Below are 17447 nucleotides of genomic sequence, written 5' to 3'. Positions count from 1 at the left end.
GAGCATTTTAGAACAGTGTGGAGGAAGAGCATTTTAGAACAGTGTGGAGGAAGGTCTAGTGGGAGGGGGATGGAAAAGCGTAGGCAGGGTTCAGTTAGGATGCTGTGGTTAGAGCTTAGTAAGAGACAAAAATGACAGTGGGATAAAGAAAAGGCATCAAATTGCTTACTACCACACACTATTGAATTTAAATGGGATCGCCTAAGTATATAAAATACAAATCAAGGCACAAGACATCCAGTTGTTCAAGGTGGCACAACTAATCACAGGGCCAGAATCAGACCAAAGCATTGTGGCTCTGGACTGTACTCTGTACAATGTCCCAGCTGACACTATGTTGCTGGGGTAAGGACCCTAGAAGCACAGATAGACAAGGAGGGTTTTGTAAATACCTGGGAGTAAACATTCTTTATGAAGTCACAGAGGCCATATGCCTTGACTGATAAGTAAGAGAAGGAGATAAAGATAATTTAGAGAATACCAAAGCATCAATTCAGTAACAAGAGAAAACAATCTATTGGATTTGAAGACTAAAGGTTACGATTTAACCTTGATTATAGTGAACTGAGAAAAAGATACAAATAAGTACAAAGTAAGTGAAATTGGAAGTAATGGAGAGAAGTTGGGGAAGTTGCCATCTATACTGGATTGGGGCCTCAGCAATGTGACTTTTCAGCAACCAGAGGGAGGAAAGAGTATGTCAGACATGTTTTAGAAGCCACAAGAAGGCCTAGACGCCCAGAATGGAAAGAGAACAGTGAGTCAAGGTCAAGTCACAAAATATGAGCCAATCTATTAAATAAAATAACCAATTATTTATAAAAGCATAAAAATAAAATGTCAAACCTAACAAAGTATAATAAAATCAAATATTTGCAGCTCTATTGTTTGGTCTTCAATGGTTACTACTGCTATTACTATATAAACACTCTCCTTACTACTTTTCAACAAATCCATGCAAACGGTGCATTACTGCACTATGAAGATAATAACAAAGCTTATGATAAAGTCTAGTTTATATAAGCAGGACTTAACTTACTCTCAGTCGTATAAGAGGCTTCGCTGGCTGTCGAGAATTTCCTAGACGCTCTCGTTCAGCATTTTCAAGCATTTCTTCAATCTCAAAATGAAAATAAGGATTAAAAAACAAAGTATAAAGTTGATTTTAAATCACCTAAATATCATATGAATGTCTCTGAACTACATGACCATCTTTATTTGTTAGGAGATGTTTAATGTCTTTCGAAAAATATGACTTTATTTTGCTCCAACTAAAAACTCTTCTTCAATGTTTTCCCTTCATGAAAGTGCTTAATAAAATAACTTCAGCCTTGTAGGTAATTCTTTTACAAGAATTTTAAAATATTACTCCTGTTCAATTTTCTATTCATGATTTAATATGGTTTACTTCAACTTGCCAATTTAAAACCAAGGAATTCTAGGTTTTTTGGGTTTGGTTCCCTGCCCCCTCCACAAGAGGCTGGAAAAAATACTTAGGATCTATAAATGAAGGGTTTTGGATGATTTCCCTTGAAGCAATTCAGCTAAAGGAAAATTTGAGCCACGTTCTGAAACAACTGAGTCTGCCTTATGGTAGAGGAGAACAATATTATAAAATCTAGGTTTAAAATTTTAAAAAACTGTTTAAAAAATTTGAGGACAAAAACACCTGCTCTTTATTTTTCCTGGGGTGAGAATCAAGTTATAAGGCGGCAGGACTAGAATCCTCTTCACAAACGCTTGTATGCAGTTCCACATTTGAGTGAGACTAGCTGTCAGCGCTTTGTTGAAATTAAAAATCTGCCACTTTATCCGTTGTTTATGAGCACAAGAACAATACAAAACAAATACTCAGATCTCCAGCAAGTCTGAATTTTATATACTGCTTTAACACTAAAATCTTTGAGTTTTTTTTATTTCTACTTATTTAAAAGGCAAAGAGGTGTAGATGACAGTGACAGAGATCTTCCATCTGTTGGTTCATTCCCCAAATGCCCACAATAGCAGAGTCTGGGCCAGCTAACGTCACGACCCTAGGACTCAGTCCAGGTCCCCATAAGGGTTGCACACATTCAAACACTTGAGCCATCACCTGTTGCTTCCCAAGGTGTGTATATTAGGAAACTGGATCAGAAATGAAAGAGTCAGCACTCAAGCCACACATTTCCATATGAGCTACAGGCATTCCAATCAACAACTGACCTGCTACACCCGACTGCCCACCCTCTATAATCTTGTCCAACAACGCAATCAACAGAGCTTGCTGCAGGAATGTTTTATATAATTAAAAATCAGTATGGCTACCAAAAGGAGTACATAACTTGAATCATGATGAAAAAATAAATTGTTTTATTCATTTCTTTGAAAGGCAAGAAGAATACCTAAATCTGCCATCCACCGGTTCACTCCCCAAATGCCTGCATTAGCTGAGGCTGGCTCAGGCAGAAGGCAGGAGTCCGGAACTCCATCAGGATGTCTGATATGTACGGCAGGGACTGGGGACTCTGAGTGACAGTCTGCTGCCTTCCAGAATGCACATTATCAGGATGCTTCAGCGGTTAGTACAGCCCATACTAGAACCCAGGTACTTACTTCAAGGCAAGTCATAAAAGCATTACTTCAACCACTGTGTCAAATGCCTGCTTAGAAAGTGAATTTTTTCAATACCATGCAGTTAAATAGCACACTACTGAAAGACCGTGACACTGAAGAAATGAAAAATAAAAAATCTTCTTGAAGGAAACATGCTACTGTATGATCTATGAGTCAGTGAAGAATTTAATGAGAAAGTGTTTTGAAAAAATAAAAACAAAAACAAAAGCATCAAAATCCGTGAATTGCAACAAAAACATTATTGAAAGAGCTACTGATCTTATATTTTGCATGAAGGTTGCCTTATTTAAAAGAACATATATTTGTCCTGTTGGGACTGACTTATTTTACCGGGCATAATGGTCTCTACCTGAGACCATTTGGTTGCAAATGGTAGAATTTCACTCTTTTTAGTGACTGATTAGTATTCCATGGAGTAGATACACCATAGTTTCTTTAACCACTACTCTTTTGACGGGTATTGCAAATTTTTAAACTTTATTCCTGTTGTTTATTTTGTTTTATGGCTTTTCATTTAAGGGAATGTATAGTAACTATGGAATAGAGACTATCATATCCAGATATGAAGATACAATGCAGTATGCAATTCAACTTCCAAATCAAAGATGAACTGTCAACTCCCAATGAAACTGTCAAATATATCTTGACAATAGGATGCTAGATTCTTTGCCACTGTCCATACAAGCAATGTCAGGATACACTTAAGTAGCAGAATGATGGACCTACGACTGCTTATGAAGACCTATGCTACTATAATAATACAGAGGAAATCAGTGGGTTAAGGGAATTTGGGGAGGGGGTAAGGGAAATCCCAGAGCCAGAACCTTTTATGGGCACCAGTTCATGTTCCTAGATGCTCCACTTCCCATTCTACCTCCTTGCTTCTACCTTAGGAAAGCAATGGTGAATGGCCTAAGTCCTTGGGACTCTGCATTTGCGTGGGAGACCTGAAAGAAGGTCCTGGCTCCTGGCTCTGGATCGACTCAGCTTCAGCCATTGCGGCCACTTGGGGAGTGAGCCAGCGAATGGAAAATCTTTCTGTATGTCTCTCCTTCTCTCTGTAAATCTGCCTTTAAAATAAATACACACACCAACATATGTATATTTTTAACGATAACACAAGTCTTTGCCTGGTACTTGGTCAAATGCTGACAGAATAGTCACAGAGGAGATCTCTTCTTGACAGCTTGGCAGAGGGCAGAACAAAACTTGAGCCATCATCTGTTGCATCCCTGGGTTAAGTCAATCCCATGATCATTTCCCACAAAAAGCTAATTGAACAGCCATTCTTGTGTCAAACCGTTTTCACAAAGGCTTCAGAAGCCAAGTGAGAGACCACAGTGTCTGGCTTCATACAACATTAGAAAACATACAGTGAAGAAAGCAAAAAGGTACAAGTTGCTATGTCACCCATCTCCCAGCAAGAAGCTCAATGGGACAGATGCCTACTGCTTGGGAGGACAATCCAGACCTCAGACATGAAATGCAATACTAGTCCAATACTAGTCCCACCACGTTAAAATCACAGTATGACACAGTCCCACAGTCCCCTGGACTTGTACTAGAAGACTAAGATTTTGGGCCCCATTTGGGCCAGTGTTGCAGTGCAGAAGGTTAAGCCGAATTCTGCAATGCCAGTATCTCAAATGGGTACTGGTTTGAGTCCCATTGCTAAAGTGCCTGAGAAAGTAGTGGGAGATCACCCAAGTACTTGGACCCCGACACCCACTTGGGAGACTTGGACAGAGTTCCATGTTACTGCCTTCAGCTTTGCCCAGCATCAATCACCACAGATGTTTTTAGAGGGAAGCAGAAGATGAAAGGTTTCTAGGCCAGGCGTGGTGGCCTAGTGGCTAAAGTCCTCGCCTTGAATGTGCCGGGATTCCATATGGGTGCCGGTTCTAATCCTGGCAGCCTCACTTCCCACCCAGCTCTCTGCTTGTGGCCTGGGAAAGTAGTCGAGGACGGCCCAAAGCCTTGGGACCCTGCACCTGTCTGGGAGACCCAGAGGAATGTCCTGGCTCCCGGCTTTGGATCAGCTCAATTCTAGCCGTTGTGGTCACTTGGGGAGTGAATCATTTGACAGAAGATCTTCCTCTCTGTCTCTCCTCCTCTCTGTATATCTGACTTTGCAATAAAAATAAATAAATCTTTTTCTGTCTTTCCCAATCTCGCGGAAGAATTAATGAATATTTTAGATCCTACTTAGCCAAGTGGAAAGAATAGACTTCACCACCCATCCCTCAACTTCAGGACGACAGTTGGACAAAACACCAGACAGTGTAGAGTAGGGCAAAAAAAGAAACTGAAGACCTTGACTTGGAGTGCAAAGTAGGATACTGCTGTGAGAACCAGAGCTTGATAAAGGCCAAAGGCTCAACCCCAGACCAGTGTTTGCAGCCTTAGCCAACTGTGAGACTCAGGTGTTAGGCTTCATAATGTCAGCTTGGGCAGACAGGGAGCTACCTTTTTTATCCTTTTCCCATCCATGGGTCATCAGCAAGGAATGACAGAAACAGTGTATTGGGGCTCAGTGCTGGGCTGATAAAACTAAAAATTAGGCAGATGCTAACAGTTTTGTAACCAGGCCAGAATCCACCAGACCTTGTATTAATAAAAACAGACACATGCATCAATGGAACAGAATACACGCCAACTGATCTTTGACAAAGTTGCTAAAAAGACACACTAGAAAAGTCTTTTCAATAAATAACGCTAGGAAAACTGGATCTTCACATCCTCCCCGAAAAATAAAACCAGGGCCCTCTCACCATACATGCAAGCAACTGAAGATGAAATGTAAGTCTTAAATGTTAAGACCTGAAAGTCTGAAACTACTGGAAGAAAACAAACATAGACAGAACCTACAGGACATCAAAATGGGCATGGATGTTTTTGCACCAGACCCCCAAAGCACTCCTCACTAATTCTACAGCACCATTCAAAGTCCACAGGGATTAGGTACAAAAGATCCAGTAGGTGATTTTGTCCACAGTGGAATATTTTGGGAAAGTCAAAATATTTTTGATTGTCGTATGTTTGGGGAAAGTATGCTACTGTCATTTAGTGGGTAGAGGCCAGGAGAATACTGAAGTACATCCAACAACACAATAATAGCCTCTTGCAGCAAAGAATGACCTGACCTAAAATGTCAACTGACCAATGGTAAAGACCCAGAGATCTAAGCCAAACAATGGCACATGATTCAAGTACGGATGCAATCAAAGGAAAAATCAGTGAACACATTTTCCATCTCTCTGGCTTCAAACTGGAGCTATCAGGACAAATAATCTTTCAGCTATAATGTAGTCTGTGGGACACCATGTGAAAATATCTTGTTTACTGCAAAGCTTAACACACAGAAACCATCAGTTACTAACAGAGGGCTAGACACAAAAACCAGAAAGAAGCTCTCCATCTTTATTTAATGTTCTAGAACTAGTTGTTCTGAAACTAGCCATACTGTTAAATTTTTAGTTAAGGGAGCTATACATTATTCATAAATCTGTGACACTGCACAAGTTATTTTATCAAAAGTTCAGTTCCTTATATATAAAATGTGGAACCGACCTAGGGTATTGTGGAATAGACTAAATATAAATTAAAATGTTGTTAATGGTGCACAGCACCTATAAGCACTCAGTGAATACTAGTGATACTTATTATTATTATGTTACGTGATTTTTGAGAAAAAAGTAAAGGAAAATAGCAGAGTAAGAACTAAGTATGTTTTAGCTACGAATGGCTTTGAATTACTAATGTTAGTAATGCAATTCACCAACTACAGCTGTGGCTGTAGAATTTCTAAAGATTTAAGGGTGGCAATGTGCAAGCAAAGGAAAAATGGGACTCACACTGATATACTAGGTTCAAATAAATTGAACAAGTCATCAAATAAAGATAATAAACGAGCTGAGATTTTGCATGGCTTTTGAAAAGGAATTAGCAGGCTAATTCCTGAGGCACCAGGATCCCACACGGGCACCAGTATGAGTCCTGGCTGTTCCATTTCTAATCCTACTTCCTACCTTTGGCCTAGGAGAGCAGCAGAATATGGCTCAGATTTGTGGGCAACTACACTCAGATTCCTCTGGGCAACCCAGAGGAAACCGCTGGCTCCTGGTTTCAGATCAGCTCAGCAGTGGCCATAGCAGCCATTAGGGAAGTGAACCAACAGATGAAGATTTCTCTCTATCTCTCTGCAAATCTGCCTCTCAAATAAAAATAAATAAATCCTTTAAAAATTAAAAAAAAAAAAAAGGAAAGGAACTGTGGAAAAGGCTCAATGAAAGATTTATGCTCTATCTAGCATTATTTCATCCCAAATCACTTAAAAAGGAAAGGCTTGACATGCCAAACACTCATTTAATGAACTCATTCATGAAATAACAGTGGCTTCTTATTGGCTTCAGCAACTATTATAAATAAAAAAATGTGTCCCTCCTCTCTATTGAATTATGTGAATGGAAAGTAAATGATTTCTCAACTAAAGTAGGGTTCACAGACTTTGTCTAAAATTACCTTCTCAAAACAGAAGCTTTGTATGGCTTGAGTTACTTTAGGGTTATCTGGGTTAAAAATGTTGGGATGATTAGCCAGCACAACATCTTCCATAAAGAACTGCCGCACTGTGCGAAGGGGGATTTTCTGCATGTTCATCTTCCTCCCTTTAACACGCAGCAGACCAACATGTCTGAAACGGAGAAGAGCCAGCTTCAATGTAAAGGAAACCTCCTTAGGAAAACATACATATCTAAGTAACCAGATTTCTAACTTGGTTTCTACAAAGTATTTAGTCATACAGTCATATCCCTAAAACTATGCGGAGATTCAAATTGATGATATTATCACAGGTAAAAAGAGTCAACAGTGTTCTTCCCCAGAAGAAACTCCATCATTCATCCATCCCTTTTTTTTGTCTGAATATACACTCTAATAAAAGACAGATATCAAAGAGTGTAATAAAATACTATCACAATTATGAGGACACTGAATATGGAATGTATCATTACATACATATTCATTACGTGTATGTGCATGCACACACAAACATTAAGATGAGCCAGGAAAGAACCACAGAGGAAAAACGCAATATCTATACATCTCCCATCATACTTTTTATATTTATTATCATCACAGCAATTCAAGCTGGATTAAATCCAAAGGGTAAAACCACAATAATCAAATTTAATCACCTTTAAGGATTAAGTCACATCATGCTGCTGAAAACTTTTAAAAAAATAACATATGTAATTCTACATTTCTCATCAGAAAAATTTCAATTACATGGTTTTGGGGAGGGTTGTTTATAAATGGATGTTGAGAAATTAATAATTACCATTTAACAGGTGTGGGGAACCATTTTTTTTCTAAGGACCATTTGGCCAGACAAAACTAACTGAAAAGTTAGCAATTAGGCTGATACAAATTTACTGAATTTCAAGTTCCACCTGCAGATGCCTCTACAGGGCCAGTCCAGATGATTTTATAGGCCTTATAGAGCCCATAGCCAGACATTCCCCATGATTGATTTATGGCACATAACTTACGACTTATTAAACAAAAATGTCAATCATGAATTTGCCAAATGAACAGAAAATCATTACTGCTATTAGATAATCTCTTGCACATGGCTTAAAACTTTAAAATACAGTGGCTGAAGTGAATGATCAGCCTTCACCAACAAATCTATCATATGAATAAAACTACTACCAGTACTATGAACATATAGAATGATTAGTAAATTATTACAGCAAGAACTTTTGAGAAATTAATTTAGAATGTTACAATTACTCACTTTTTTACAGCTTCACCTGGGGAAAGAGAAGTAACCACCGAGCTTCCAGGCTGCGACACATAGAAGAGCTGCTGTTCATTTTTAGTTGGAGCTATTTTACACTCATGTTCATGGCCCCAAATAACAAGATCAATGAAGTCATCCAAAAACTGTTCTGGAATGAAGTTAGTATTTCCATGTTTACTTCTATATCAAGATTAAAGAAAATAATAATAATAATGTAAGTGCAAAGCAATCCAGAAAAATTTCATACGCGTTAAGTCTATACAGATTTTTGTCCATTCACTGAAGATTTATTGCATTCTTCTATGTATCAGAAACTGTGCAAGGAGTCAGAAATGCAAAGGTAATTAGCATCTATGAATGATCTAAACAGCTTCACAAAAGTGCAGGACAGACAAGAAGTTCTAAAAGAAACAAGCAGCCAATTCTACAGTTAGGAGATTCTGCTGATCAAGTCAGAAAAGCCGAACCTCTATAAACACTAAAAATCTATAAAGTTGTCTGGTTATACACCAAAAAGAAGACAGAAAATGAAACACCAATCTAAATAGATTCCATCGTTTTGAAGATCATCTGTTCCTTTTACATTCATCAAAAGTGTTCAGTAATAAATCATGTCACCAGGCTGCATCTCCCCAGGAGTCCTACTTCCCAACTACCCAGGTCTGTCCCTTTGTATCACTTTCACTATTTCTCTGCTGCCACCGCACATTTTATTGCAGTGATCATAGAAGAAATCTTGCTTCTTCAGACCTCTTCCTTTCAATCAATTCTCTCTCCAACCAACTGATCAAATTTCCTAAAACTACTAACAGAAAAAGCCAATCAAGTTATATTTAAAATATTTTGGAAACTTATATGCACCAGGAGCCAAGTATAAATCAGCAAGGTTCATAAATTCAAAGGAAAGAAAAAACAACTATGCTGATAGAAGTATAATTGCACACATCAGTAAATATGAAGCAGCCTCCCAGGTAGCGCAGTAGACGAAACTTAGCAACATCATGATGAACATAAAGCTGCTGTAAAACACAGCGGGACTACAGCTAAACCAAAACTGAAGAATCGATATGTACATGATTAAACAATAAAGAACAATAAAGAAAAGCAATGGAACAATCAACTCAAATTGAAGATAATGCTTCCTCTGAAACTTGGGGAACCAACTGGGATCACAGAAGGGAATGGGATAACATACTGTAAAGGTCTGATTCTTTGCTAAATTTGGGGGTACTCACTTTATATCTTATCCATATACTATAAGCATTCTTATACAAGTACTAATGTATATTAAAAAAAAATCTTCAAAATGCAGTCACATAAAGCAACCTGCCCGGTCCCGTATGAACACCTTGGAAAAAGAGCACTTCTCCAGAAACAGGTGAGCTCAGACACAAATGGAAGGAGCCTCCGTATTTGGCTCAAACTCATCCAGAAAACTACTTTTACCTGTTCTGATGAATCACAAATAAGTTAAACCAGGAGTTTTCATCTTCTTTTGGTCTCAACATTGTCACTTGTTTATTGACAAACATTCGATAGAGCCTTTCATCTGGAATAGACCCTGAAAGGGAAGGGACATCATAATATAAAAATGAATATATTTAACTTAGAAATTATGTACTTTTCAGTTTTTTGTTTTATTGTTCAGAAGTATAACTGAATTCAAGAACCATTTATTAAGTGGGTACGAATTTAGTTTCTTGCACAATGCCAGTTAGTTGCTAATTCATTTTAGGCATGTATAGACCTTTAAAACAAAATAGGAAACTATGCTCAAATTCTTACTAAAAATCCTAGTAGGTATAATTTTTCACTATTGATTTTTTAGTAACTTCTTTTTTTTTTTTAAAGATTTATTTTTATTATTTTTTCATTGGAAAGGCGGATATACACAGAGGAGAGACAGAGAGGAAGATCTTCCGTCCGATGATTCACTCCCCAAGTGAGCGCAACGGGCCGATACTATGCCGATCCGAAGCCAGGAGCCTCTTCTGGGTCTCCCACGCGGGTACAGGGTCCCAAAGCTTTGGGCCGTCCTCGGCTGCTTTCCCAGGCCACAGGCAGGGAGCTGGAAGGGAAGCGGGGCTGCCGGGATTAGAACCAGCGCCCATATGGGATCCTGGGCGTGCAAGGTGAGGACCTTAACCACTTGCGCCACTGTGCCAGGCCCAATTTTTTAATAACTTCTATGTACCAACTGAGCATTCCTTATTCAAAACCTCTAAAATCAGAGGTATTTCAGATTTTGGATGTTTTCCAATTTTGGAATATTTGTGTATACCCAGTGAGAAATTTTATGAATGAGAGATAAGTCTAAACACAACATTCATTCATATTTCACAAATATCTCACACACAGAGTCTCAGAAAATTCTGTATGACATTTTTATAATTTTATGCATGGCTTGGTTTCATGAGATTCTATTTTGTGCTTACAATGTCACATCAGTACTTACAAAGTTTTGGATTTTGGAGCATTTCAGATTTTCAGTTCATGGATGCACAATCTATATCAAAACGCAATTTTGCTTATCCTATAATTCTAATTTCCAGGATTCTAAAACTGAGTGTAATAGAAAACAACAACAGGTACTAAAGGAATTTTTAAAATCAAACTACTATTAAAAAGAAGCAGTAACAGTTATCAGTCTTCACTAAACACTGGAATGTTTTTACCAAAACCTTACTTCATTTTTTCCAGTAAGGAATAATCAGTTATGCTCCAACTTCATTCCACATGATTATAAAGTCATCTCCACAATATCAATTTCAAATGTTTAAACAATTATTGACATGGTAGTAAACTAAACGGAACTTACCCAAGCCATATAGAGCAATTTTTGTAGTTCCTTTTTGAAGCAAAATTGGACTAATATCTACCTTATCCACAGACATCGAACGTCCAAAGTGATTAACCAATCCAGCACAACTTAAAATATCCAGCGCACACAGAGCATCTGCCTGTGTTAAATATTAACATATTAACATATATATATAAAAATGACCTATATGTTGTATTACCTGTTAAAAGCATATTTTATATACTAATTACAAAAGTAAATTAGAATAGTGTCTTCTCAAAAGTATAAAAATAAAAATATTTGTCATTTTTTTTCCCATTACAAATCACTCAGAACAGCTGAAATCACATATTAAATACAGTTAATATTTTATCAAAAGTTTTGATGTTTGGATACTAAAAAAATGAAAATCATCCATAATACGAATACTTTGTAATATTAAGCAGACAACTAAAAACCTGGGCAATGTTATAGATACCAGTGACCAGATAAGACAAAAATACACTCTGAATTTAGACCATTTAGTCTTTGAGTCCAAAATCAAACAGGTATAAGACAATCTCAAACTTACTGATGTTTATGGAATAATTATTTCCTGCATGTGAAATCTCATAAGAGAAAAGAACTCTGAAACTGTTAAGCACTATACAATTATTAGGTGCTTATTCTTACTCCAGTTACTATTATTAACCTCAGCAGGAAGAAAATAAACACAGATCATATACAGCAATTTTTAGTCTAAATTTTACAACATTCCAAACAATGCATTAGGGGCCTTCCAGACTCAGACTCAGTCTCAGCAACCAACTGCTGAGAGAGGGGAGAAGAATGTTTTCCACAAATAACCCGAAACATCTCTAACATTCCAGTAAATGATGAAAGCACAATTACCCCAGTGGGATCATCATGATTGCCGTGAATGCTGAACACTGGAATTGAAATGTTGAGATTGCAATCTTGATAATTTACCCATGGAAATCTTAAAAAACAAGAAGTTAATGTCAGTTTCTAGGAGAGAGAAAAGCTATCATCACTCAAGAGTCCGTTCCAAAATATTAACGCTACCACAAACTGTATGACCTAAAATCGCAAATGGCCATGAGCCTGGAGTTTCAAAAAGTCAAATCATAGAGAACAATTCATTGTAACTGAAGCTGAAAATATCTTCAAGTACTACATTAAAAAAAAAACCTGACAATAATGATGACTAAATGCATAAAAGAGCAGCACCTTTGATTAACGGTAAATTAATCTTTAAGATTACAAATTTTTTTAAACTTTTGTATAAGATTTTTATTTGGTGCAATGGACTAACTGCCAATTGGGATGCCTGTATCCCAGTGGAGAGTCTGGCACTGAGACTCACCTCCATGTCCAGCCCAGCATCCTGCTAAGGCGTATGGTAGCCAGCAGAAGGCTCATGGGTTTGGGTTCCTGCACTAAGAGACCCAGGTGGAGTTTCTGGCTCCTGGTCTTGGCCTGGCCCATTTTCAGCTGTTGTAGGCATCTGGGCTTTTGGGGAATGGACCAACAAATGGCAGACTGATTTTCTCTCTCCCTGGTTCTCCTATTCTCTCCTCTCAGATAAGTAAACTATCTATACTAACACATAACTACATTATCATCCTTCCTACACAATCAGAAGTATAATATAAATTTCTGCATGGTGCTTTAAATTTAAATTTAGCACATTATTAAATTAGCCCATTATCAGTTTGGTGCATGAAGAACTTTTCTCTGCTTCTTGTCACTCAGTACCCCTCTGTATAACTTGCAATCACCCTGAACCAATTCCTTATCTACAGACAATTAGATTCTTCTTTTATTTTACAAATAACTCTACAGTGATTACGCTAGTTCAGTCTGCCCTTGTGAGAAGAGCTATGTAAAAAAGCATCCAGAAGGAATTTACCGGATCAAATGGTATGCTGTTCATTTGTACTTCTGACGGCTGCTGCCGATTTCCTGCCATAGACATATTCTTAGTAACTTCATCCTTTCATACTAACTCTCCAAGATGGGGATGATACTCTACCATTTTATAAATGATGGAACTAACATAGTGCAGTTGGTGACTAATCCAATCTTACTAAGTGACAGATCTGAACTTAGATCATCTTATGCCAGAATCCATGCTTCTAGCTCTCATATCTGATGATACTCTATAATATAAAGTATCAGTCATCAAAGGAAAGAACAAAACTTGACATAAGTTCGAACAGCAAAGGAAAACACCCTACATATACGCAACGTGGCAGGGCCAGAATTGTGCTACAGTAGGTTAAGTGGCTGCTTGTGATGCCAGCTTCTTAAATCTAAGTACCAGTTCAAGCTCTGCCTGCTCAGCCCCCAATCTAGCTCCCTGATAATGTGCCTGGGAAAGCAGCACAATATTAAGTGTTTGGGTTCCTGCAACACACATGGAACTCAGGGTTCCTGACTTCGCCCTGTACCAGACCTGGCTATTACGGCCATTTGTGAGATGAACCTGTGGGTGAAAATCTTTTTCTGTCTTTCTTTCTCTACCACTCTGCCTTCCAAATAAACAAATACATTTTTAACACATAAAACGCAATGTGGTAACCTGTACAGTGTTTAAAAAAATGTATGGCATGTATCTTTAGGAAATGGGATTCAAAATAAATATAATAATCCCTAAAAGTGCAAGACCTTTTTAAAACATTATTTACTGTGAAAGGCAAAGGTACAGAGAGAGGGAAGGACAAGAGTGCTCTTACACCTGATTCACTCCCACAATGGCCACAGTGACAACTGGTGGCTCAGGCTGAAGCCAGGAGCCAGGAGCTTCAACTCAGTAGGCATTCCCAAAGTCCAAGCATGAATATTAGGGGAAAAAATGATGTACTTGACTGTATCAATATTCAATTATTATTTTTAATGGTTTTTTTCCAAGTTCCTTTTTTCATTCATTTAAAAGAGAGGAAGAGAGAGGCGGTGAGGGGGAGAAAGACAGATGGATCTTCTATCTGCTGGTTCAGTCCCCAAATGGCCCTCACAGCTGGCGCTTGACCAGGCTGAAGCCAAGAACTAGGAACCCCACAGAGATCTCCCACGTAGGGACCTTGCGCCAGCATCCATCTCTGCCTCCTAAGGCATGCACTGACAGGAGGCCGGGTGGTAGTGTAACCAGGACTCTATCTCCAGACACCCCAACATGGGATGTAGGCATTTATAGTAGCTTAACCTGCTCTACCCCAATGCCAGTGTACACCTCCATCACCAAATTAAACTTTTGTGAACAAAGACCTCAAAAACAAAGTAATAATATGAGCCACTGACTTGATATGCCTAACAAAGGCTTAGCATCTAGCATACAATAATAATTTCTGCCAATCAGGTAGGAAAAGACCAAGAAACTAAAAAAAACCCAAGTTTTACAACTGGTAAAAAATATGAACTGAAGAGGACCTGAAAACATACAGCAAGAATTTGAGAAGAGGGCCGGGTATTCAGCTTAGTGCTTCAGACACTGGTTGAGGTACTCACATTTCACTTCAGAATGTGTGGGTGCAATACCACACTGCAGCTGCTGATTCCAGCTTTCCAAAGCACACCTTGGGAAGCAGCAGGTAACGGCTCAGGTAACTGAGTACCTAATACCCACAGGAGAGAGCTGGATTGACTTCCTGGCTCCCAACTTCCGCCAGACCCAACCCTGACTACTAGAGGCCTCTGGGCAGTGAACCAGGGTAGGAGAGCTCGCTGTCTTAAGGACTAAATGACTTTCTCTGTGTCACTGCCTCTCAGTTAACAACAACAAAAAAAAATTTAGAGAAGACACTGCGTCCCAGTATCAGGGAAATCTAAATTAACAGTGTACAGAAAATTCAAAGAACTACATTGACTGTCAAACAGATGATAGTGAAGGAGAAATGGCTAATTATTAATGTGTATCTGTCTTACTCAGAAAACATATGCAAGAAAACATTCACGCAAGCACAAAAAATATACTTACTTACTAAAACCAAAGTTGACTGACTGGTCACTGATAATTTCAAACTGTACAGGACGATCACCCATACAGTATTTTCTTAGTAACTCGAGGCATGTATGTAATGTTTTCCTTGAGGGTTTATTTTCATGAAAAAGATCACCACCTAACAAAATAAAATCCACCTAATCAACAGAAAATGATGTTAAAATTAGTATATCTTACAAGCAGCATTTTTTAACACTGTTGAAGAAGAAAAATACTCCAAAACGCTATTACAACAGTGAACAATTTTACATACTACTTATTCAAAGAGCCTCCCATCCCAGTAAGTAATCTGACTCCAACTTGGGTTCCTAATTCACCTTTAAAAAAAGTAATGTTAAAATCTTCATACCAATTTTCTGTCTCAAGCTACTGAAAGGTAGATTATATTCATTTTCAAATCAAATTTAAATGTAGTACTTTAGTATTATTATGGAAGAGATTCCAAATATAATAAGAAGTGTTCACTCAATAGCACTCTTATAGACAACTGGCTCCTACAGACAAAAGAATACGCTGTTCCTGTTTTCATTCAATAGTGACCCCATGCAAATCCGTGTACTGGGTCCTGAGGACATAATGTTGGACAAAATAAGATCCATACACTAAATCTGTTCACACTCACATCTCAACATAAGCCAGATTCTTTTTTTTTTTTCAGTTTACAACATCACGGAATTAACTGACATGGTATTGAGTAATAAATACGTTAAAAAATGCAAGTTCTGGGCCCGGCGCAGTGGCGCAAGTGGTTAAAGGTCCTCGCCTTGTACCCCCGGGATCCCATATGGGCACCGGTTCTAATCCCGGCAGCCCCGCTTCCCTTCCAGCTCCCTGCCTGTGGCCCGGGAAGGCAGTCGAGGACGGCCCAAAGCTTTGGGACCCTGCACCCGCATGGGAGACCCGGAAGAGGCTCCTGGCTTCGGATCGGCATAGTATCGGCCCGTTGGGCTCACTTGGGGAGTGAATCATTGGACAGAAGATCTTCCTCTCTGTCTCTCCTCTGTGTATATCCGCCTTTCCAATTAAAAAATAATAAAAAAAAATAAAATCTTAAAAAATGCAAGTTCTTAACTGCATCCTCTGACTACTTCACTGACATTTCAATTTTGGTTTATACACAGAATCGGCTGCTATACACCTTAAAATGGCTATAGGGTACTATTCAGCTGTCTCATGACTATTTTCATTTTAGCATGCAGCAGTTTATAGTGTTGAAGCTTAATTTTGTTGAACTTGGCAGATTTTGGGATAATCTAAACTGGCTAACATAAGCCAGATTCTTGTGTCCAATAGAATAGACATGTAAATGAGGCACAAATAGCTCGGCAATGAATTCTCACTCAGCTGAGGACTTCACTCAAAGAATCAGGAGCCATATGCCAGCTCTAACACTGGCATTTCAGCTGTGCTAGGAAGGACAAACATGATTTAGTAGGGCAGCTTTCTGGGAACAACCTCAGTGATGGAGGATGATCTTTTGAAAAAATAGTCTAGAGTTTTTAAGATGGCCGACGTAGGAGGAAGGCTGTGAGGGAGCGTTCAGCGAGATAGGGATAAAACACTACAGAAGCAGCAAAGAGGAACAGCAGGGAACCGCAGGGAGAGGTCTGTGAAGCTCCCTGGGACAGTGTGGAGCCAAAAAGATCCACACAACTCGGAAGAACAACGAGAACGGAGCAGGACAAAGGTAGAGAAACCGACATCCCACTCCAGACCTGCAGAGTCACTTTTGAAAACGGCCTGACGGGAGACGCGGCCAGCTCGGAGGCAGGGAGATCGGGTGGATCGTCGCCGGCGGGAAGCCTTTGACAGCGGCGGAGGCAGACTGCAGCAGCCGGACGTTTGGTGGGGGGGGGGGGGGGGTTGACGTGGCAGCCTCCGCATTCCTCGCCCCCTACTGAGGTTCCAGCCTCTGAGAAGGCAGGGCAGGCAGCCTGAAACGGTTGGGTCTGTGCCTTGGGAACTACGCGCAGTGGTGTTGGTGGTGAGGGAAGGCGCCTCGGATGTTCCTGCGCTGAGGGGGGCCAGTGCGTCTCGGTGCGCAGAGGCTGCTGGCGAGGATCTGGAGTCCCCCACATCCTGCCTGGTGGATGCGCGAGAACACCAGGAGGATTCTGATCGCTGCCTGCAGCAGCCGCCTCCGCAGCACAGGTGTCAGGTGTCAGGTGTCAGGAGAGCTCCCAGTTTTGGGAAGTGTAGCGCTGTGTGTCCCTGGCACGCAGGTACCACTC

At 39.4% G+C, this 17447-nt stretch overlaps 1 protein-coding gene across 2 annotated transcripts in view; it reads right to left on the bottom strand.

Annotated features, from left to right (window-relative positions):
- Positions 1–17447, bottom strand: part of MRE11 (MRE11 homolog, double strand break repair nuclease) — a 62641-nt gene that overhangs the window by 34636 nt on the left and 10558 nt on the right. For both annotated transcript variants that reach the window (XM_040977132.1, XM_040977131.1), the window contains exons 4-10: positions 15193–15353; positions 12108–12195; positions 11235–11376; positions 9863–9977; positions 8411–8596; positions 7135–7306; positions 1040–1120 (exon numbers count right to left, since the gene is read on the bottom strand). In XM_040977132.1, the coding sequence (XP_040833066.1) occupies positions 1040–1120; positions 7135–7306; positions 8411–8596; positions 9863–9977; positions 11235–11376; positions 12108–12195; positions 15193–15353 (945 nt within the window). The remainder of the gene's footprint in view (positions 1–1039; positions 1121–7134; positions 7307–8410; positions 8597–9862; positions 9978–11234; positions 11377–12107; positions 12196–15192; positions 15354–17447) is intronic.

The sequence above is a fragment of the Ochotona curzoniae genome, unplaced genomic scaffold, assembly GCF_017591425.1.
Source record: "Ochotona curzoniae isolate NIBS_2020 unplaced genomic scaffold, NIBS_Ocur_1.0 contig_2723, whole genome shotgun sequence".
In the NCBI taxonomy this organism is placed as follows: Eukaryota; Metazoa; Chordata; class Mammalia; order Lagomorpha; family Ochotonidae; genus Ochotona; species Ochotona curzoniae.
This window is presented reverse-complemented; position numbering and strand designations above follow the sequence as displayed.